This window comes from Triplophysa rosa, linkage group LG12 (genome assembly GCF_024868665.1).
Source record: "Triplophysa rosa linkage group LG12, Trosa_1v2, whole genome shotgun sequence".
Classification (NCBI taxonomy): domain Eukaryota; kingdom Metazoa; phylum Chordata; class Actinopteri; order Cypriniformes; family Nemacheilidae; genus Triplophysa; species Triplophysa rosa.
In genome coordinates, this window is record NC_079901.1 from 17,519,372 (window position 1) to 17,542,335 (window position 22,964).

General features: G+C 38.2%; 5 protein-coding genes across 10 annotated transcripts in view; 3 read left to right on the forward strand and 2 right to left on the reverse strand.

The window, feature by feature from the left end:
• dennd4a (DENN/MADD domain containing 4A) overlaps positions 1-1,969 on the forward strand; it is a 31,350-nt gene extending 29,381 nt beyond the window's left edge. For both annotated transcript variants that reach the window (XM_057347337.1, XM_057347338.1), the window contains one exon: positions 85-1,969. In XM_057347337.1, the coding sequence (XP_057203320.1) occupies positions 85-221 (137 nt within the window). In that variant the 3' untranslated portion in view covers positions 222-1,969. The remainder of the gene's footprint in view (positions 1-84) is intronic.
• On the reverse strand, positions 1,607-10,505 carry slc24a1 (solute carrier family 24 member 1). Of its 3 annotated transcripts, XM_057347339.1 has the most exons (11): positions 10,420-10,505; positions 8,747-9,925; positions 7,500-7,562; positions 7,256-7,364; positions 5,365-5,415; positions 5,075-5,158; positions 4,477-4,568; positions 4,126-4,377; positions 3,917-4,006; positions 3,674-3,840; positions 1,607-3,582 (listed from the first exon to the last, which is right to left on the reverse strand). In XM_057347339.1, exons 2-11 carry the CDS (start codon positions 9,764-9,766, stop codon positions 3,333-3,335), a joined length of 2,178 nt encoding a protein of 725 aa, XP_057203322.1. In that variant the 5' UTR covers positions 9,767-9,925; positions 10,420-10,505; the 3' UTR covers positions 1,607-3,332. The 3 variants fall into 3 exon arrangements, with proteins under 3 accessions (XP_057203322.1, XP_057203323.1, XP_057203324.1); XM_057347340.1 differs by lacking the exon at positions 5,365-5,415; XM_057347341.1 differs by lacking the exons at positions 5,075-5,158; positions 5,365-5,415.
• A 521-nt stretch (positions 10,506-11,026) lies between these two features.
• On the forward strand, positions 11,027-15,455 carry ints14 (integrator complex subunit 14). 2 transcript variants are annotated; one of them, XR_008963948.1, is made up of 12 exons: positions 11,027-11,082; positions 11,474-11,755; positions 11,873-11,980; positions 12,099-12,254; positions 12,417-12,535; positions 12,632-12,774; positions 12,913-13,005; positions 13,075-13,219; positions 13,409-13,542; positions 13,859-14,018; positions 14,094-14,159; positions 14,647-14,692. XR_008963948.1 is itself a non-coding variant. In XM_057347342.1 (12 exons), exons 2-12 carry the CDS (start codon positions 11,534-11,536, stop codon positions 14,896-14,898), a joined length of 1,557 nt encoding a protein of 518 aa, XP_057203325.1. In that variant the 5' UTR covers positions 11,027-11,082; positions 11,474-11,533; the 3' UTR covers positions 14,899-15,455. The 2 variants fall into 2 exon arrangements, 1 of the variants encoding a protein (XP_057203325.1); XM_057347342.1 differs by having other exon boundaries at positions 13,859-13,977; positions 14,647-15,455.
• Positions 15,456-15,542: 87 nt separating this feature from the next.
• Positions 15,543-19,631, reverse strand: hacd3 (3-hydroxyacyl-CoA dehydratase 3). Its single transcript, XM_057347343.1, has 11 exons — positions 19,518-19,631; positions 18,679-18,721; positions 18,524-18,597; positions 18,186-18,350; positions 18,051-18,099; positions 17,834-17,944; positions 17,370-17,497; positions 17,172-17,284; positions 16,450-16,556; positions 16,225-16,356; positions 15,543-15,779 (listed from the first exon to the last, which is right to left on the reverse strand). Exons 1-11 carry the CDS (start codon positions 19,596-19,598, stop codon positions 15,703-15,705), a joined length of 1,080 nt encoding a protein of 359 aa, XP_057203326.1. The 5' UTR covers positions 19,599-19,631; the 3' UTR covers positions 15,543-15,702.
• Positions 19,632-20,051: 420 nt separating this feature from the next.
• Positions 20,052-22,583, forward strand: ppcdc (phosphopantothenoylcysteine decarboxylase). Of its 2 annotated transcripts, none has more exons than XM_057347345.1 (5): positions 20,052-20,160; positions 20,429-20,524; positions 20,648-20,776; positions 20,911-21,079; positions 21,287-22,583. In XM_057347345.1, exons 1-5 carry the CDS (start codon positions 20,056-20,058, stop codon positions 21,358-21,360), a joined length of 573 nt encoding a protein of 190 aa, XP_057203328.1. In that variant the 5' UTR covers positions 20,052-20,055; the 3' UTR covers positions 21,361-22,583. The 2 variants fall into 2 exon arrangements, with proteins under 2 accessions (XP_057203328.1, XP_057203327.1); XM_057347344.1 differs by having other exon boundaries at positions 20,053-20,187; positions 21,287-22,582.
• Positions 22,584-22,964: the final 381 nt, after the last annotated feature.

Here is a 22,964-nt window from a genome sequence, read left to right on the forward strand (position 1 = left end):
GTAAGCTCATTGGTATGTGACTTCCATCATTATGCAAAACGCTGTTATATTCATTAATAATCGAGTGTACTCTTTTGTCCTCAGATGCATTTGACCGCGAATACAAAATGGCGTACGACCGGTTGACTCCCAGCCAGGTCAAGATGACCCACAATTGTGACCGGCCACCTAGCGCTGGAGTCATGGAGTGCAGAAGAACCTTCGGGCTGCCTGTCCTGTGACTTCACCTTTATTAATCTTCTCATTTGTCCTTCACATTCATGGCACAAAGTCATCTAGATATCCTGGAGCTCCAAGGCCCAGCCAAAGAAGGAACACTTTCATTCATGCGATCCTGAACATTTATTGTAACCAAAGCTACCTCTGGTTCTCATGAGGTCCCATGTAGAGACAGTCCCTGGCTGTCTCTGTGACTGTTTTGGCACGGGTCTAGTATGCTTTGTTCATTTTCCACTTTATCACCTGCGATCCTTTACATTTGTTCTTCCATCTGTCTCAACCCCTCAGATGCTTTCGGGCCACATTTAAATCCTTTAGCGCCATTCAGGTAAACTTGAGATCTGAGGTCATTGTAGAATAGGAGCAATAGCATTGTGCTCAGGTCATTTTATCACTCCATCAGTTCACACAGAGTGAATCGTGGAGTGGATGTGGGACCAGTAGCTGTAAAACAATCAAACAGCAGTCACAATAGGTACGCGTAGTATAGAAGCACAATAAACAACCCCACAACACACTGGTATCTATGGGCACTTGTATACAGTGTAACGCCTACGAAGAGACTTTTGTGTACATATGTCTATTATTATTTTAAATATTTGTATGATACAGTTATTTTTTAAGACTGGAATTTGTTATAATTGACGTGTCTCAGTTTGTAAAGAATATGCTGTTTGTTGTGTACAGGTTTCATTTTGAGTTGTGTTTGATGTTCTGGTCCTGGGGACCAGTTGTGGTTGACTGTCAGTGTCGATATGGATTTAACTCCTGAGCTACAGAACTGGACCAAATATTCGTTCATGAGTTATAAGGCCGTTTACATGGTGAGATGTAAGTTTAGTGGGATTTTGAGGTGAGAAATGCCTTATCTTGGGGCGGACCAATCATGTAAAAACATTATGGAGACAAATTATAACAGGGTATAAAGAGTAATGAAGTATAAAAGTATGAGGTAAAGGGGAAAAATTGACTGTTTTTATGAGTCTGCGTTTGACCAGTTATACTGTAGTACTGTTACATTTTCTTCTCATTTTTTTAAACATTTAATTTATATTGTACAGTGATACATAAACATGAGTTCCCATCATCATGATTCAAATAACACAAAGCCTCTGAGCATACCAGCACTTATTTTAGTCTAATTCTATCTCTTAACATGTAGTAACTGGAAGTGTTGTATTTGAATACCATTCAATTTTATCAAGGTTAATTGAAGATGCACTTTGAATCTGTTTGGTTGGTAGGAGAGCTTCGGAATTGTAAAAGCTCCCGATAAGCGCAGTTTACCATCATATGTGGAAAAACTGTATATGTATTAATACACATTGATGCATTGATGTTTATGCCCTGAGTGGGAAAACAACAGATAATACTGCCCCATGTTGGATTACAAAAGTGTTATTTTGTTTGGTGACCTGATGCTGTGTGAAACTACACATTTACTACAAACTAAATACATTATTACACTGCTGACAATGTTGAAGCAGTTTTTCTATCACCTGCTTTGTAAGATCATTTGGCATAGTATAGTGAAAAAACGGATCTATTTCATGGAAAGCTCATTTAAAGCTGGTAATGTGTAAGATGGTTAATTGTTTGTTTGTTTTTTAACATTTTATGTTAGGGCAACGTGCTTTACATATCACTCCTTTTGTTACTTCTATATTATATTTGTATATATCATTTTGTCAGATCTGAGCCAGATCTAAAAATGTTTAGAACTGTAAATAAACATATGGTACTCAAACCAGCTCCAGTATGTTACTGTTCACTTGAAAAGAGAACAACACATGCCACATTTAAAACCCCCTTTTAATTTTACACTCAAACAAGTGAAGAGACACAATGTGTGACATTCAGAAACAACCTTTGACTCTATATTGTACAAACAGCAACATGTTTTGTTTCACAATAGTTTGTCCGTATAATATACAGTCGAAGAAAAAAATAGAGACCATTTAAAAATTATTTTCAGTTTTTTTATTATTATTTATAGGTGGTAAAATTGTTATTTTTTGTTTCATTCTGTTAACTTAACAATATTTCTCCCAAAATTCAAATAAAAATATTGTTTCTATTTGCATTTATTTTCAGAAAATGAAAACTGGAGAAACAGGTGAAAATAACAGAAAAGACGCTCTGATTTTTTCAGGTATCAAATACTACAAAGAAAACAAGTTCGTATTCACTTTTAAGCAGTACAACAGTACTATTTGTATATGTATTTAGGAAAAGTTAAAATTTATTTTTTATGCGATAAACTGGATTTTAATCGGTTTTCATGTGTCCCGTCATGCTGTCAGTCTTTCACATTGCTGTTGGAAGACTTTGTCACTCCTGAGGTTTTTTTTTTTTTTTAATTCAACAGACACTGGACTGGAATGGCCACAATACATCTAGAATTGCTGATTAAATGAAAATTTGGAATGGTCTCTTTATTTTTTCTACGGCTATAGATTAGCATTAGTAATAAATAGCTATGTTATACGACTACTGTTTTGTTGAAAAAAATGTAAATCATATTTTACAGCACAACATCTGTATTTAAAATGCTCACTAATGACAGTTTTCTTGTTACAAAAAGAATTCCATTGCAGAATTACATCATTTACAATACGATCACAATTTCTCTAATTTAGTGACGTCTGCATACATTTTGAAAAAAGCTTAACCATATCTATCTAAAAACTCACAATATAAACCACAATATAAATAAAAAACAATTTGTTGTGATATCCAAATACTACTAAAAATTAAAGGGACATTACAGATATGTCGGCATTAAGACCATTTAAACATCACCCTATGGCGTTAAACTGGAAATATGTGATACAGGTCATACGATTTGCCCTTTTCCTATGTTGATGCTGTGATTTTGCGTATGTAGTGACAAGAAATGTGTATATTTTTGGTATAAACATAACTAAATTGTTATTTTGCATCAGCTTTTTCACAAATATTTTCCGCAGTTCCAGGGACGCTTCAAAAACCATATATTGTATGTAAAATTACAGTTCAGAACACTTGAGTTTTTATCACGTGACACAAGCGTCTCCACATGGATATGTGTTAACGTTGAGGTGTAATGAAAACCACAGGTCCGACAGCTGTGCTCAGATGGACACGGGACACACGATGATTCGGTCTTCTAGCATCACACTGATCACCAGGAACACGAAGTAGAGAACGAACATGATGGATCCCAACACTTTATTCATCCTCCACTTACAGGCAGCGATGGAAATAGTGACAAAGAGGAGCATGAGGAAGAGCAGTACGATGGCACAGAAGAGCCCGTTACTGCTCACCTGCACCGGAGCAAATGAATGGCAGAACGAGAACATCAGCCAGGGCACCGGCAACCTGCAAAAGCGTGTGAAATACAGCTGCATTATGGATATACATAAATAAAGGAAAGACATTTCACATCAAGGCTGTTATTCGTTCCGCTCACCCCATGGTGATGTCAAAAATGTTGCTGCCTACAGAGCTGGAGACCGCCATGTCTCCCAAGCCTTTTCGAGCAACAATCACGCTGGTTATTAGATCAGGAATGGATGTTCCTGCTGCCAGGATCGTAAGACCCATGATCTCCTCTGAAATGCCAATGGTCTCACCCACCTAAGAGAGAAAAAATGCAATTTTACTGATAAATGCGACTGACTTTGAAGGACAATCAGATGTTTTCTTCACTTACCTGATGTGCCCACCACACCATAAGGTAAGAGAATATAGCAATCCAGACTATCGAGCCAAGGAAAGTGATGACGAAGAACTTCTTAGATGCCTGTAAAACACAATCAACTACAAGATCAGACATTATACAACTAGAGGAACACATACACAACAAACACATAATAATCGTGTATGCATGAATGTTTTTTTGTTTTGATTTTGATTTCTCACAGGGTTTCTGACGTCTGGAACTGTGAGCCACAGTGGGAAGACGATGGGCAGCAGAAACAAATATGTAGCCTGTTTACGTCTGGTGTCTGGCCACTCTAAGGACAGAGGTTCATCATTGTCTCCCTCTGCAGCTTCATCTTCGTTTTCTTCATCGTCATCGCTGTCTTCATCACTGTCATCCTCCTCACTGCTGTCAGAGTCGTCCGTGCCTCCTGGATTCTCTGATCCACCTCCCGCCGCAGCGTCTCTTTCCTAAATAGAGAGTTTAGCAAGTTAAAGACTCAATAAGACACAAGCGTCTCAGAACTTCCGCCCCTTCCGAACCACTTTTAAACGCAGGAATGGTCCCACCTTTGGCGTCTCAGTCTTCTGATTCCCTTCTCCTTCCTTTGCTGCAGGACTTGTGTCATCCGAATCCTTGGGCTGGTCTGTTGGATCACCAACTGAGAGAAAAAACAAGCATAAAAAATGTGAAAAAGAAAATAAGTTCAATAAGCATAAATGTAGCAACAATGTCATACTTCTCTCAGATATGGAGTGAAGGTGTATTCAATAGGAATAAGGAACAATGTCGCTATAGTTTGGCTTGGATTTGGCACAAGATAATCCTGGTTGATTCCAAGCTTCTCATAATTAATTCATGTGATGGAGCTTGGTCATTATGTCAGCTAATGTGTAAAGCAGCTCTCAAGAAGAAACAAAAGGTGGAAACATGGAATGCAGGATGCTGCGCATACGACAAAATGGGCCAAACTCTTGGCAGCGTGCCCTCTCTTTGAACCTTTCATCCAACACACAGCTGGTAGTACAGTGCTTGTGGAAATGCAACATTAATAAGCATTATGAATATGTAACAGAGCTCATCTGTGATGCAGATGCACAATGCACTGACCTGTCTACAAAGCTCCGTGCACTCATAATTAAACAGACTAAGATTATAAAATCTCACCTTCACCCGATTTTTCCTTCTTTTTGTTCTCTACCTTCCCCCGGGCCATGCTGTTCAAAATCTGAGCCTTGTCTTTAAATTTCACTGCAAACCAGGAAAGGAAGAATATAGCTGTGATATTTTGTTCTTGAACGTGGACTTGATCTTGACTGTAACTCTCAACAATGGGACAAATTACAAATGTGCTTATTTCAGAGTCGTAATACAATGTGATGTCCTCGCATCTCACAGGCTACTACAAAAAGGCAACCACATCACAAGAACGACATCACGTACACTAAACCCCTTACCTTTACATTCCAAAGAGCTTCTAGCCTTTGCACCGCCATTTAACACTGACTCTAATGAGTAAAAGTAGATTCATATACAATAAATACCATGGTGAGTGTGTCACACAATGCCTTTCAAAACCACACATATCCTCACTGACAGATATTTGCACATGCACATTTTATTTTATTTATTTAATTTCTTTTATTTTTCGTCTGTGAGGAAAACCTGTTTCTGGTTAATAAAGCAATAAGCCCCAAGAAGCAGTGGGTTAAAGTGCATTTTATAACAGCTAAGGGGCGTGGCTAAAACCCACTTAGCTGTTAAAAAATGCACTTGAGACCCACTGCTTCGAGGGGATTAGTGCTTTTTAAAACAGTTATTCCATATGCGTAGCAAGGCCAAGCAACACAGACGCAACAACATTGGCACAGTGATTAGGCTGTGTAATGCGGTCAGCAGTTATCGGGTCTTTTATAACGGCTTAGAACGCGGCTCAACCAATCAGAATCAAGGACCAGAACTGACCGTTTTATAAATGTAATTTTAGCCTTTATAAAACTACCACTGCAGTACTATACATTTTGCATTGCATTACCTTACATTATACATTATGAGTATCAAATTAATGCAACTGATCAAAATGTATTAAGCCCAATGTAGTTTGTCACAGCATCAATGAATGAATGGCACAAATGAAAATTAAAGTTTGTCAACAGAATACAGCCTGTAGATGAGCAGCATCTCAAACAGCATGAGGTCCAGGAGAATGGCTCTGATCCAGCCTTCATGAGCTCAGTCAAAAGCTGCTTAATAAGATGGAGCAGTATAGTGCTGAGAGGTTATGTTTAGACTTTGAGAGCACAGGTACTGCACGGCTGAAGGTCATCAGCCACAGGAGACCCCCATCCATCAAACCACGGACCCACGGAGACCTCACCAACAGGGTTACTGCTATATTACACAAACTGTATGCATGTCCACCAGTATGGGAATACTGGACTACTGTATGTCAATGCACCTTTTAAACATATGTAAATGTATATTTTCTAGTATTTTCTAAATGTATGTTTTTTTGTGTCATTTCTTTAAAAATTTTGGCTGTTTTTTGTCATTCTGCACATACTTTTATGTGCAATGTGAAAACTGTAGTCTATTGCATAGTGACATACAGGTTGATGTGACATGACAAACTGTCATAGAGCCACTGCTTTAAGCCCATACCTCCTCTCACTTCTATGAATCACTCTTCACTCCATATACTGAGAATTTATCTTCTTAGTATCAATCAGGATTTAGTACAGCCATTATATAGAACATGCCTTGCTAATCCATTTGTACTACGAGAAGGACAAATGGACTCCTCTGTTACACAGCATTTGAGATAACAGACTATAGAATTTTGATCTTTATGTTTCCGTGTTTCATCAAAAATACCCCAACAGTTCTGTGGCAGTCTGTAAAAAGGTCCTGTATGACATTAAAAAACAGGACCTGTGATACTGCAACTTCTTCCCATTTTTTCAAAGTTGCTTTGTTTCCTCATTTTTTTCAATAAATATCATTGGAATTTATTAATTCATGCGAAAATGAGGCTTTAGGGATTGAGTTTGCTTTCAAAATAATTTCCAGGCATTAAGGCTATGCTTCTGGCACAACAGTTAATCCAAAACGTCGCTAATTTGATTCTTAAAATGCCTAATTTTAGAATATGTCCATATGCATACATGTGTGGAGAAGGCAATCCCACAATGCATTGCAATAAAGATTTCACATCAGTTACATTATGTGATTTTGAAAACTGATTTGTAATCTGCTCCTAATATATGAGAGTGGAACATCAGAAAGCTTCGTGCAGCGTTTTACGAATGGGTTTTCATTGTGCGGGAGCAGACACTGAAGTGCTCTTACCTTCTCCTAGAGGATCAAGTGTGTGAATCATCAGCTGGAAGATGGTGTTTCTCATGGTGCTGTTGTGCAGAGAAGCAGAACTGCCCCCGCGCTGCAATGTGGGCTTTAGCTACACAAGAGGAGATTCAAATTATGTCAAGTGCTAAATAATAATGTAAAGAAAATTAACCTTTGCATGGAGGAGTGAAATTATTCATCTATCGCTTTTGGTTTGTTTGTATAATGTATGTATGATGTGGATTACCTTTAATCGATTCTTGTCGTCTGGTTCAGGTGCCCTGTTTTCTTCACCTGAGGTCCCATTGTCCTGTGTGCAACAACATTACAGAAACTGATTTGACATTTGAGCATTTTCTGCCTGACTTTTAATTCTTCTTCCTCGACTGACTGATAAAGGCGAGTGTACTGTTTAGATCAGCTCATTCAGCTCAATGATTTCCTCATACTGTAGATGGAACACTTCACATTATAGATTTTCATACTACCATAATCTGCACAGATAAACATATTGGGATAGCCTACCTGAGAGATGCTACAAATGTTACTTTTTTTTCAAAATATAAGCATTATTTATCCACCTTTCCTCCAAATTCTGTGTATACAGTATATCTATTGTAAAGGCTGCACTTGGTAATCGTCTTTAATAAATTCAATACAGTGGGTTTAGTTTGACTGAGACCCTGAGGTCCTGTGGCTTTAATAAGCCTTCTTACACTGTATAAGCTTCAATCACAATCACACTTATCAGGTTTAAATACTCTATATGTTTCACTGTTTGTACATCAAAGCAGACCCTCAAAGGATTAGGTGAACATCTTTGGTGCAGACAATCACTGAGTGTCAACATCCTCAAAGTCCATGAGATAAATAAAGAGAGCTACGCACATACCCACAAACAAACTATGCGAATAGAACTTTTTAGTAAGGATGCGTTGAGTAATATTTTCTTCATTAAGACGTTTAACACAAAGAACGTGTGTGAGTGATTTTATTATGTGTTCGGGCTGTGTCACTAATACAGATGGAGCTGTGACTGTGAGCCAAACGCACCTGCTCCAAATACCTCACTTATTTCAAGACAACTCATTAACAATGTCTGGGCCCGGCAGACACAAGAGATCCTTTTCATTTTTGCTTATCAAAGGAAAACGCGAACACATGCGTAACGGCTCAATGAATAAACATAAGTGACTCACATTCACCTGAGTGGGATGCTATTGAATCGCTTTTTTAAAGAGAATGTGTGCCATTTTTATTATCTTATATTAAAATCAATTACGTTTTATCAACCAATCGTAGGAAACAACCATTATTTTTACCTTTGGTTTATTAGTGGTGTAGAATTTCCCACTTTACCATTAAATTCATCTACACATTCTGAATCATGTTGCATGAGAACTGTGTGATCTGGATTTGCATTTTTATTTACTGCGAGTGAAAACGAGGAGCATTTTAGTTTAAAAATGAAAGCAAAAAACACATGAACCATACCTTCTCTGGTTCTTCCACCGCAATCACCTTGACGATATTCTTGTGTTTCATGAGCTGAGTCTTAACTGCTCGCTCAATCTGTACGTTGAACTTCATGAAGAAAACATAGAGAACATAACCACCCACCAGCATCATACTCTCCCACCACATAATGTAGTTGTCCAAAAAGAAGATAATGAGCATGATGAGATCGAGGATGTAGAACGACACGTCCCGAAACAGAGGCCACCAGGTGAGGTGAAGCATTTCCCGGGAGAACAGCGCACACATTCCAATCACAAATAAAATATTAAAGACAGCCGAGCCAACAATGGTTCCAATGCCAACATTGCTATGCGAGATGAAGACACCGATCAAGGATGTGAAGAGCTCAGGAGCAGAGCCTCCAGCAGCCATGAAAGTAGCCCCTGCCACATCATCTGAAATTTCCAGTTTGTATGTGATAACCCCCAGCGTCGGGACAAAGAACTCATCGCACACAATGGCAAACGAAACAAACATGTATACCATTCCAAAGATGTGGAGAAGAACCCAGCCTTTACGTCGCTCCTCAATGGAGAAGATGTCCTCCGGGTACTCGCCCTTCATGTGTGGTGCATCTCCAGGAGTGGAAGCTGTAGTGTTGGCAATAGTGATTGATGGAGTGGGAACGGGAGTGGGTTTCGGAAGGTTTGGGTCGACAAAGATGCACTGGATGATCGTCCTGTTTGTGGTTGTTGTAGGTGGCTCTGTAGTTGTGGGTATTTTTGTGGGGGCTGAAGTCCTAGGTTTGTCTGACGGTCGGACCTCATCCGTGTGTTTTGGCTGAACATCAGTTAAAATACTAACCCCTATCTCCTCCAACAGTCCCACTAGAGTTTGTCCAGAACCTTCATCAGTGTTCTCCGCAATCTGAGGTTCTGGCCAGGGTTCTGGTAGTTTGGCTCTAATTGTCAGCTGGTATAAGGAACACAGGAAAACACCAGAGAGAAGAAATATAATCCGGCTCAGATGGAGTCTCTTTCGTCGAGTCAGAAACATTTTCGATTATGTTTCCTAAAGGGCACCAAGTTTTTGGTTTGGGTAATGAAACCCAGCACATCCAAAATGTACCCCCAAAAGATGCTGGGGTGCAGGGCACTCTTATAGAATGATTCATCTCATTTTTTCTGTAGTGCAGGTCTTTTCTCACAGCGCTTACTGTGGGTGAAACAAACAATTGTATAAACAACACAGAAAGTAGAAGACATGACAAACAATGGACTACAGTATATCACTAATACAATTGTAGCTTTTCAATTACATTGAATCAGAAAGGAGAGATTATCAAATTTCTAAATGAATTAATCTGAAGGAAAAGCATATCTTGCACATTTATATTTAAGAAAACAGAATGTAAAATGGCAAGATCTGAGGTTTATGGCAACCTTGGAAAATTCAAAAATATTAAAATTGTTATCAAAAATAACGTGTTGTAAGAAGATCCAAAAAAATGCACGTTAAATATCTGTGCACTAACACTAGTGATACAAATAGATACAGTAACACAAACAGTGTGACCAGCTGCTTGATGGCAACAGGTTGCTATAACAGTACTGGACTTGAAAACTAATTAAATTACTAACCCATTTATTCAGAGTAACAGTTCTTTTATTTTCAACAAAGGAAAACCTTAATACACGAAGGAAACGTACCGGTTGATGACGCTGCGTGCCATGCGATGTTGCGCGAAGCTGCTGTCTCACAGCTGGGCTGCAGGGAAAGACACGGATGATGCTGTGCGCGCTGGTTCAGGTCATTCAGGACAGATCTTCAGCGTGGATCAGCACAATGTCTAATACCTGAAGCCTTTTAAGAGGATCAACTGTACTCTCTCCTCACACTCTCATTATGTCTTGAATCATTTCATCCCAATTGCTCATTCAGATTTGTAGAGAGTGAGGGTAAATTCAAAACCGAATTCAAATTTATCCAAAGTATTAAAAAAACTAAAGTCTAAAATCATTTTTCATCTTTTATTATGATTATGGAATACAGATTTGTATAAACATTTTACATTTACATTTAGCAGATTTGTTTTACATTACATGACATTGTTTTTAAATTTGTTTGGGATATAGCATATAGTTATGCTTGTCTAAACTAGATCTCCTGAAAATCAGCATATACTGCATCTTTTAAAAAAAATCTTATTTTAACAAGGGAGAAAGTTCATTTTAAAACAAATTTAGAAAATGTACGAAATCCATTTCTCGATCGCAAAGTTTACCCGGAACGAATTGGCAGGTGTTTGTTGCTTCCGCACGACCCGCTTACCACGGCGCACACTTGGTGAAAAAGGATTTTTGTCACTATGGGTAAACATATCTTGACGTTTCTTTTAAATTAAGAAAAACGTTTTGTATGGGTGTCAACGTGTTGTTTTCGAAAATAATAAGAATTGATTATATGTCATGTTTTTGACATATATGTTTATCTGCATATATGTGTTTCTGATCACTTTATGATGCGTACCATTGCAATACACTGGCAGTGATGTTGAATAGACTGTATTACTTTGCTTGGTTACATGAACCCATGTCTGTACTATTGCATCTACACCTAAAACTTGTCTTTTTAAATGGAGCATTTAATTATGCTACATTTTTAAAGGACAGTTCTATACATTTTGTATCCATTGTGTTTCTATCCTCGTCTCTAGAACTCTGTCAATGACTAGTGTGTAACACATCGTTTTGTTTTACACAGATCCTTAAAGCAGTTCGTCTGTAACCGTTAATCATATCGTGAAACGAAGAGATTGCAAACATGCCTACGGTGGTTCTTATGGACTCATCGCTGTCCATGACGCGACCGGTGTCAGTGGAGGGCAGTGAAGAGTTTCAGAGGAAGCACTTGGCCGTTCATGGACTAACGATGCTGTTCGAACACATGGCAACAAATTACAGACTGGAGTTCACGTCACTTGTCGCTTTCTCCTCCCTCTGGGAGCTTCTGGTCCCATTCACCAGAGATTATAATACTCTGCAGGTGAAACACCAGGCCAGACAGCCCAAATTCAAAAAAGCAACAAAAGTCAGTGCACTATAACAGATTTTTCCCTGTTGGGGGTCTTGACTACGTGTCTACTTCCTCATTGTTTTGTAGGAGGCCTTAAACAATCTTGAAGACTATGATAAGACCTGTCTGGAGGCTGCATTACAGGGTGTCAGTAATGTAGTACAGCAGGAATGGGGAACCTCCTGCCCTTGCCAGGTATAATATATTCATATATTTTTTGCACAAAGCAGCTATAAGTCATGTGACAAGCTGTACTGATGGCTCTGAGGTTTACATTGATCAGTGTTAATGCTCTTTTCATGGTTGTTTTTAGGTGGTGCTGGTTACTGATGGTGCAATGGGGATTGGTCGTGGTTCTTTGCGCCATTCCCTGCAAACACTGAAGCAACGTACGGACGATAAGAAGTTCCCTCTGCCTTTCCCGTTCCCTTCCAAACTCTATGTCATGTGCATTGCCAATGCAGAGGAGGTACAACAGACATACACGCATCCATTAGGACATCTGACTTATTACATTGAGATCAAAAGATTTTGCTATTAGAACATAAACATGCAAGCATTTATTTGCGTTTCATATGAATTTTCCCTTTTATTCACTTTAATCTGTGTTGTGTTTTAATGTCCCCTAAAGTTTCAAGCTTCTGATGGTTTGGATAACTTGGAGCAGCTGATTAGTTTGAATGGTGGGGAGGGTCAGATATACACTATGGAGGGACCCCTCTGTCTTAAAAGTGTCCAGACTATGTTTGGGTGAGTTGTATTGTTGCTAAGTGCTTATGTTGTATTTGTTCATGTAGTTTGTTGGGCACATTGTGATTAACAGTGTCACTGCGCTTGTTTTGGCAGTAAGCTGATTGACCAGGCATACTCTCCCTTACATGCTGTGCTGCGCTGTGGGAACCTGGCTTCTGACGTGCAGGTCTTTCCAAGGCCAGAACCAGTGCTGATAGATGAGGAGGTGGATCCCATTCCCAAAACAGTTCAAACAGGTACAAGCACACAAGCGTGTGATTTATTAAAAAATACCAAAAAAAAGTATAACTGGTCAATATGGCTGTGGTTTTGGAATTATACTGACACCTACTGGTAGGGATACAGAATCACATCAAATTTCCATTTTTTTCTAGACTTGGAGATTGTGGGTTTTGTTGAGATTGGAGACATCTCCAGCCCTCCCGTTATATCCAGGCACTTGGTACTGCCCATTGCTGTGAACAAAGGTTGGTGTTTTGCTCCTTATTTTATTCACATGTCTAATATTTGATAGATGAACCTCTTATCATTGACAGAGGGGGATGAGATGGGTACAGGCACTGCTGATGAGACGGAGGAAGAGCCCTCCACAAATCAGATGGCTGGCAAAAGCCCAAATTTCTGCGTACTTCTACATGGCAGTCTAAAAGTGGAGGGCATGGTGGCACTTGTACAGTTAGGGTAAGAAACTACATTTGCATTTCATGAAGGACTGATCACAATTGATTATGCAAATTATAGCTATAATGTTAATGGTGTTAGAAGCATTTTAAGTGGTAAATGTTGTCAGTGTAGATCAATAATAGATTTCAAACTTTTTTTAATTTCCAAAAAGCATACGTGGTGCTGATTTTTTCATCTTGCTATTAGGCCAGACTGGTTTGGAATGCTTTATTCTCAGGCAGACAGTAAGAAAAAGTCCAACCTGATGATGTCACTCTTTGAGCTGGGCTCAGAGCCTCTGCCCTGGCTGGGCCGAATGTCACAACTTGGTCCTGCCTCAGGTAGAGTTCCCACTCAGTTATCAGTATCTCACAGCAATAATTCTTAAAATGCATATTAACATTTAAATAGTAAGCATAAACTTGTTGTAATGCATTATGCATTAGTTAATTGTTAAAACATTTAAACAAGTCAGCCAGACTAAATGATTCAGTTAGATATTTACCTTTAAGGTACACACATTTGCATGATTGAATATTTATTTTCCTCTCATACTGCCTGTTCTCTTTATTTATTTTGTTTTGCATAGTTTTGCCTACTGGTCATTGGTTTAAATATATAAAGACTGAGACTCTTTGTTTTTTGGTTGGTCTGTAGATGCAGCTGAAAATCCCTATGGCGAAGATGACAGTAAAAGTCCCTTTCCCATACAGCCGAAAAACAAGAGAAGTTATGCTCAGAATGTTACCGTTTGGATTAAAGCCAGTGGACTTCAGGTATTAACCTAGAGACACCGGACTGTTTCTCCAATATGACAGTGAGTGACTGAGTGATTTGTTTTTTGATTGTTTAAACGTATTTATGATGAATGTTTGTATATTTAATTTAACAGACAGATGTGCAGAAAATTTTCCGTAATGCAAGGAAACTGCCGGAAAAAACACAAACCTTTTATAAGGTACGTATGTAGATGATGTTTGTCTTGTGATTGTCTGACAGATTTCGGATAAAAATGCTCGCTACATTTATGGGATTATGTAGTTTTATTCCAAGCTTGGTATATCTTTTGACAGTAAAAATTCTAGAAAATATTTCTAATGGTAAACTTAAAAACATGTCTAAAACATTTTAGAGATATTTGCAGATTTTGTGTATCAGCATCTTTTAGAACCACAGACAAGTTATCTTCATATCCTCTGGCTTGGGTTGTGGTTCGAGGCCCTCGTTTACGTATGAGGTCACAAAAAACTGTGTAGCTGTCAGTCATATTCTGAAATGTATCAGTGAGACAGATACAGTTCCAATTTGAGCATTCTAGCATTTTATAAACAGTAATTATATCCCATAAAAAATATATTCTCCCATTCGCCATCAATCTTTTGCTTTAACCCATTTGGTTACGTTCAGACTTTTACCCAAAGTTTCTTTGTATATTCATACTGAAGGAATTGAATCGCCTGCGTAAAGCTGCTCTGGCCTTTGGATTCTGGGAGCTTCTGAAGAGCGTGGCTGAACTTCTGGAGAGGGAATGCACTCTTCTGCCTGATTCTGCCCACCCTGACGCTGCCTTCCAGCTCTCACACGCTTCCCAGCAACTTAAACTGGCCAGTACTGGAGACTCCAAGTACGCAGCTTTCGAACACAACATCGCCCCCATGCTCACGGACTTCTCTGGGGGCGGAGCCGAGAGAATGTAGGGGGTACGATGCTCCCGGACTAACGGATGTTGTGAGAAGTAATGGACCTTATTAAAGGTTTCTCCGTGGGAAATGAGTTACTGTACTTCTGAAATACACACTTTTTCCATTTTCAATGTTTTTGTAGTGTTATACCTCAACAAAGCCATCTTGCTAAGAGATAAGAAACGATATACTTTGTGACATGGTCATTTATTAGTATTCCATTTGAGGAAAGAAAAGCATTCAGCGTTTTCATAAAGTAGTACATTTATAGGCTTTGGAATAAAATTTGTGTAAATAGCTTTTACTTACAGCAAACAAATAAAACAAGTTGTTTTATTTGTGTGTGCTGCTTTTTTTTTTTAAAGGTAGTTGGAAGTCAAAACGGTTCACTGACATTTTTAATAAAACATTTTTAGTTCATGTCCAGATCCCCCCATACAATGACACTGTTTGTTTCATGCGTTGTTCCCTGAGGTTTAAGATCTATCTTGATGTTTTTGTGCTCTATGATGTATCAACAGAGATGACTGTCACATCTCAGGGGCTGGCAGGATGATAAAATGCTGCATGTGTTCTCTGTCTAGTAAATTCATCACAGCTAACATCCAACATACTGCACATAGATGAAATGTATAAATACCTTCATGGTCCTCTTTAGAGCATTTTAATAAGGTCTTTATTTCTTGTTCTTATGTCATTTATATATTGTACAGCTTAATCGTGGTCCTCCAGTATTTCGGAGTATAGAAAGTAAATGCACTTGATTTAAAATGAGAGGGAAAAACAAGGATTAAATCACGACGAGTCATTTTCTCTTCCTCAATTGGCTTTCCTCTTTTTTGTGCGAAACCGTCTTCTCCTTTGCTTGAAGAGGTGGCGGAAGTTAATGAAGAGGCCTGAAATTGTTGGTAGATTTAGTAAAACTGCACCTGTTTTATTGTTACACTGTGTCTATACCGGACGCACGGCTTGTTCTAATAGGATTGTCGTGCCACGTCCGGTGTGGACAAAATTTTAAATTATAATGGGTTCTAATGCGTTCTTTGTCTCTTGTCGCGCCGCATCCGGTGTAGACACGGTGTCAGAACTCAACATGTGATAAACAGGGTTCCCACCATCCTTAAGATTTACAGACAATTTTTTTAAATAAAAGATTATTTATATTCACTATATACTGTAAATCTCCATGGATATGTATGTTAAACTCTGAACATTTAAGCACCTACTCTTTATATATAACATATTTTTTAAACACACACAACTGGAATAGTCTGCTTGGTTAAAGATTGTAGGCACCCTGGTTTTACTTTAAATTTGTGTCTTATGTACAGTAGCTCTTACCGAGGAACATGAGCACCAGGTAGACCTGTAGGATGTAGGAAAAGCTGAGAGACAGGCCTGTGAATTTAGGCAGAGGAATGCTGAGAAGTTTGGTTTCATCAAAGATGGGGATGGACTGGATCACCGCCACCGCTGATCAACAATAAAAGAGCAAAGGACACAAATGATTACGTGGACATAGTAACAAAGTCTCACGTGAAGAGCTCATGTGGTAGGAACACTTACCTTCTGCTAAAACACCAAGAGGATATAAGGGTATCCATATAGTGTATCTCACCCAAGTCAACACTTTCCATTCTGTATCAACGCAGGCCAACATATAGAAAGGATACCTGCAATACAGTTTAACAAAGGTGGGGTTAGATAGTTGAGAAACATAAATTTGTTTTTATCAAACTATGATTTTTTTTCAACTATGAAGTTGAAATACTGCGGTTCAGTGGGACAAAAACTGTTGGCTAACACAGATGTCTGTCCTATAGTGAGCAAGATAGAGAAGTGCAACTTGTTTTAGCATGAGATAGTGGAGTATGGATTTCCTGTGGCTGTTCAGAAACCACATATGTGACACAAACAGCTTAAAAGCTCTGGCTAAAAGCATTAAGCTCTTTGCATTGTCTTTCATGCTTGCTCTCGATGACATAAAAATGCAACTCAAATGAGACGTTCGATTATGCAAAGATTTGCACTTCAGCCTCTCCTGAATCTGATCACTTTTTTATTTATTTGATCATTAAACAAACCGTATACAAGAAATAAAATGATTATTAACATCTGGCCCGGAAAATAGAGAAGAGGAAATCCTGTGGATAAAACAGTGATACTACACCATGTCAAAAACTTCAGCATGTACTCACCACAAGCAGTAACTGTGTTCTTAACATGCCTTATATTATACAATCACACATGTAAGATGCCATTTGTAGATGAATTATTCAGATAATTACCTAAATATCTCAATTGTACTCCATAGATAGAAGACAAAGAAGACCACTGGCTTGTTTTGCATCTCCTCTAAGGTACCAAATACAACAAAAAGGATGAAGTTCCTCCCCATGACCTTTGAAGAAGAGAACATTGCTGTACTGTAGACGTTTTTAAGAATTGACAAAACAAATATATCTATATTGGAGCATTGTACTGACCTGTATGAAAGCAGGCACGACTCCAGTTTTAACCAATCCCACAGCAGGATTAATAACTTCCATTATTGCCAGCATCTGACAAAAGTACATCACGTCAGCAATGGTATGAAAGGTGTCGTAGAAAGAATCTGTTGGGGAGACAAGAAAGGTGTTAAGGATCATACTGGATAGCCATAGCCCTAACAAAGCCAGGGTCATGGATTTACATACTGATACAAAAGTATAGGTAGAATTGCTTTTATAGTTTAAACCGTTTCACACTAAAACCGCTTTTTTGTGAAACATATTACACATGTACCCATGCTTGCCAAATGCAGACACACAAACTGCTTCCTGTGCAAAAACATGCTCTATGAATAGCATACGGCAATTTGCATAGCTGATCTGTAGACCTCAGCAAGCAACAATAACAGCTTAATCACAATAACAAAAATAGATTTTTAAGCAAGGTATATGGGACTTACCTTGCCCGAGTATGAACAGACGTACAGTCATGTTGACAAAGATCCAGGAATAGCCAAGGAACTGGACCAAGTTGTACATAAAAAGAAAACCTTTTTTCAAGCCAAGATAAGCTGCAAACACAAAAAAAACATCAACAAAAAAAAAAGAGTAATGAATGAATATTATTAAGTTGACCCACACAATAATTTCTACTCCAAGAATGAAAAATATACTTACGGTCCTTTCGGACTCTTGACTCAATGCTGACTTTATTTATTTTCTCTTCCTGTATACAAAAACAAGTCTGAGACATCCGACAAACATACCATGAAACCAAATAAATCTATTTCTCCATCAATCATTTCTCATGACCTTTTCTCTGAGCTCCATCTCTGCATCTGACTCGTCCAACCATCGGTCAAAATCAGGCGCTAGAAACAACGGCTTCTTCTCCTGCTTAGTGAGTCGATCCCACCAAACGTGCTCCTGTTTCCTCACCGTAATATTCACCTGCCGCTGAGTGGATTTATGTTTCACCTGAGGACACAAATAAACACAGACACATTTTTCAATGGGAACATGATTCCGACATAAACACAACATACAGCGCCAAACTAAACATACTTCTGTCTTTGGCAAGGCAAATGTTCACTGGACTTCATAGTGCATCAAAACAACACCAGAGGAATCGCACACAAGATGACTCCTACCTCAGGTTTGACTGGTTTTAAGAATTCCAAGCTGAATTCATATTCGTTTTCTCCTTTCGCTCCATGCCCTTGGCCTAAAAAACAACAAATACAATGAAAAAACACAACTAAAAAGTTAAATTCTCAAGTGGTGGTTAAAAATGTGTGAAGTGTACCCTTGAAGTGAAGGACGTTCTCTTCAACGCAAATGATGAGATTCTGAGTGACAGAGACAGAATGAAACAAGGAGTGTGAGATTTTAAGCTCCTCCCACTGTCTTGCTACATCAGTACACTGAACATCAAATGTATCATGTATTCATAGTTGAGACGACATATTAAAGCAAGTGTTACAGAAAAACTTAAAAAACAAAACAAATCTGATCTTATTAAACATTACATTATTTGGCTTGTGTTATAGCTTGGTTTATACACATACTATATACAACGTTACAATGCAAAAATGGCTAAATGTTTTACTTCTCCATCTACGTTCTTCTTCTTCTTCTAACTTACATAGGCACTCTATAGGGAAAACATTGTAACAGTTCCCAGACCACTTTATTTGCATACAGTGTTTTCATAGCAAACGTATAATAAACAACAGCAATGCCTCCTTTGTTCCAGATCTCTACGTGGAAAATGTATTCTCTCATTATCCTAATGAGACAACAGGTCAAACATGCTTTCTCCTGCTCTGTAAAAGCAGTATGGAGACGCCGGGTTAGTTAATAAAACATGCCCTGACATTCTAACTGGGACAGATGGCTAACTGGTCCAGTAGGATCAAGTCTCTCCCAATCAATAAGATCTTTATGTTTCTTCTCGCGATCTAGACTTTGACATCGTTCAACACAATGTCAACTTAGGAGTTACACAACAACCAAGATTTATTCATGTCGATGCACTTGCATAACAACTTAATGCAACACGTCCCAGATAACCGCAGGCAAAAGAATACAGTGTATGGCAACAACAGAAGAAAGAGAAGAAGCGTTTCATTCATCAGATATTACCTGGGCATCACTGATTTCCACTCGCAGGTAAATTTCACCATGCCGCTGGGCCCAGTACACGTGAGGGGTGAGAGCCTGCATTGCAAATACTCACGTTAAAATGCTCTTTACGCAAATTTAACTGTGAATGACAGGCGATGTAGAGCTCACGCGTCCACCGGAAGACGTTCCCAAGGATTCTCACTCATTTGCCCAGAATATTCTGCTAGCGCGCCTGCGCGGATGTACAGAGGTGCGCGCGCATCTGTGGAATCGACTATCTCCGTTAACTTTCCATTTTTTAATAAAGAGATTTATAAATATCGTCCATGAACGAGGTAGCAACGTTATATTTTTGCATAGTAGGTACTCTCCCCGCCAACAATGGCGCTGTGACGTTATTTATAACACTTTTATTTACGGAAGTAGTCTGGACGGTCAAAGTGCAATAGGCCGAACTAGTTTTAAAATAAACATGAACGGTTCAAGCCATTCTTTCACAGCTGGAGTTACCCTTTTAATTATAATCGTGCATAGTTCACAAAAAGTTTAACTTATAATGCAGAAGCTTTCTGAGTTGGATTCCCTGCAGACAAGTGGTTCAAAATTCCGGGTTCTGCTGGGTTTGACTGGCAGTGTAGCAGCACTCAAAGCGCCTTTGTTGGTAAGACAACTCCTTGAATTTCCAGAGGTAGGTGTTTTATATATATTTAGACCTATCTGTCTTATTTGTGTAGAGTCCTTTAGTAGTATGCACTATTTAGCCATACAATGCCATAGCTTTCGTCCAAAAAATGTGCTTAAATTTCCGTTTAATTTATCCACCAGAGGGCGCTATGCGCCTTCTAACTGGGTTACATTGTTTAGTCATTTCAAAACTTACTGCCGGTCTAAAGTGCTAAAACATACATGTTTATTGCTCTGTTCTCCAGGTTGATGTACGTGTGGTCACCACAGACCACGCCACTCATTTTTATGACATCAGTGAAGTGCCTGTCCGTGCATACACTGATAAAGATGAATGGGAGGTGTGTTGCCTTCCTTTGAATAAATGCCTTTTGTTGTTATCTTATTGTCCAACTGTGGAGTTATAACATTACCAAACTGTCAAATAATGATATGTCGATCATGCCTTATATTTCTATTACTAGATGTGGACAAAGCGCTGTGACCCTGTGCTTCATATTGAACTCAGACGTTGGGCGGATCTTTTTGTCATTGCCCCACTGGATGCCAACACGCTTGGTAAAATTGCCAGTGGTATCTGTGACAACCTGCTGGTAAGTAATATATAATATAAGGTGTAATAGTAAGTATACTGCAGGTGGAGCTATATTAATGTGATGTTGATGTCCGTGATTTTGTATGGGTTTGCACTGGGTGTGTTATTATGTGTGCTGTTTTAATTTGGCAGACCTGCGTGGTGCGGGCCTGGGACACAAACCGTCCTCTGCTCTTCTGTCCTGCTATGAACACAGCCATGTGGAACCACCCTATCACTGCACAGCAAGTGGCCTCACTTAAAAGCTTTGGCTACATTGAGATCCCCTGCATTTCCAAAAAACTGGTCTGTGGAGATGAAGGTATCTTCTCAGAAATCTTATCAGTGGGAATTTGCATTGATAAGAGAAACAAGTGTTGGTGAAAGATAAGAATCTCTCATTATTGTTTAAAATCATTTAGGCAGAATTTGATGCTCTGTATGTTTGGGCTTTAATTTGTATGTTTCTAGAGTGAACAAATATTTCGTATTTTAATGTATTTTAAATGCAGTCTTTGTATCCTCACAGGCAAAGGTGGCATGGCAGAGGTTTCAACTATTGTTGATACAGTCAAACAATATTTCCAGAAACCTGCTGTATGATTAAAAAAACATTATGGCAGATCAACAAAACAGAAGTATTGGTATGCTGTTACAAAGTTTGTTAACTTATCTTATATTCATTGCTTTTTACACAGAAATGTTTAATAACTTATCCTTTTCCTGTTAAACATTTCTCTGTTCTTGACACATCTCAGCTGATTGTGTTGTCGCAAATCGGCCTTCCAATGCACTTTTTTTGTTTAATGTTTGGAAGGTCAGCAAGACTCAATGAATCACTCTGTAAGAGCTATCAGAGCTGCACCGATTTCAGAAGAATCCTTTGAAAGTGTAATGCAGTGTTTATGCACCTTTGACCTATTAGATTGTGCAGTAATCATTTTTTTTTACTCATATTCACTTTATAGCCGTATAGAAGTTTAGACATTTTTCATGTGATTTCGTATGGGCTCAAGTTGTACTGTACATAGGAATTAGTTGAATTGTAAACATCTTATAAGGAAACTATTATTTACTTTAAATAAAAGTGTCTGCCAAGCGCAGAAATGTAAACACAGAAGGCTATAGTGTCATGCTCACATGGAGACATAAATCTGTTTACACTGAGATATTGTTACTGTAATGGCATAAAATTGATGTGAGATAAGGAGATATCTGGTCATGTGGGGAAATTTCTGCATCTCTGCCCTGCTAAACCATTTATGAAATCTGACTTTGGGGTTAGAACAAAGGATGTATCTGTGTCACTACGATGTAAAAGGAGTGATAACATCCTGCTAATGTGCATGTAGAGATAAACAGCTTATGTGAAGGTTTCTTCAAGTCTTTAGTCGCAAGAACTTTTCTGGATCAGTGTTACTGTACATTGCTATTTTCGTAACGATGTACAGTAGCATCTTCACACGTTTTATACAGTGTAAAAAGGCACAATGTACTAATTTAATATAATTTTCCATATAATGTATTTTTTATTTTTGCACTGCATTTGCATTGTGTTTTAGGGTTAACAGAAATGTCCAAAAATATTACCAGGACGTTTTCCTTTTTTCTTTTGTTTTTTAGGAGCTTGTTTGATATTTTAGTATGTTAGCTTTTTCATTTTTGCTGTGTCATGAATACGTTCATGCTTGAATTGAATTGTTTGTTTAAATTATGCCTTAAATAGGTTGTTTAATGGCATTATATTAATATATAATATAATATATAAAAAATATATTATTAGACAGTGGAGATGTTCATTATTTTTTATAGATGTTTCTACTTAGGGCTGTCAATTGATTAATCGCATCCTGAATAAAAGTTTGTGTTTACATAATATACATCTGTGTACTGTGCCTATTCGTTTTGTATTTATAAAAACATACAAATGCATGCATATATTTAAGAAAAATATAAAAATAATAAGCATTTATAACTTCAATTATTGGTAAACATAAATAAATACATCTATATATTTCTTATATACATGTATATGTTTTTGTTTATAAATACAAAATAAATATGCACAGTACACATGTATTATGTAAACACAAACTTTTATTCTGGATGTGATTAATCGTTTGACAGCCCTTTCTACAGAATGTATATTCACTGGCGTAAAATGTGACAACCAGCCCCACTCTCTCCTGATAGAATATGTGAACAAT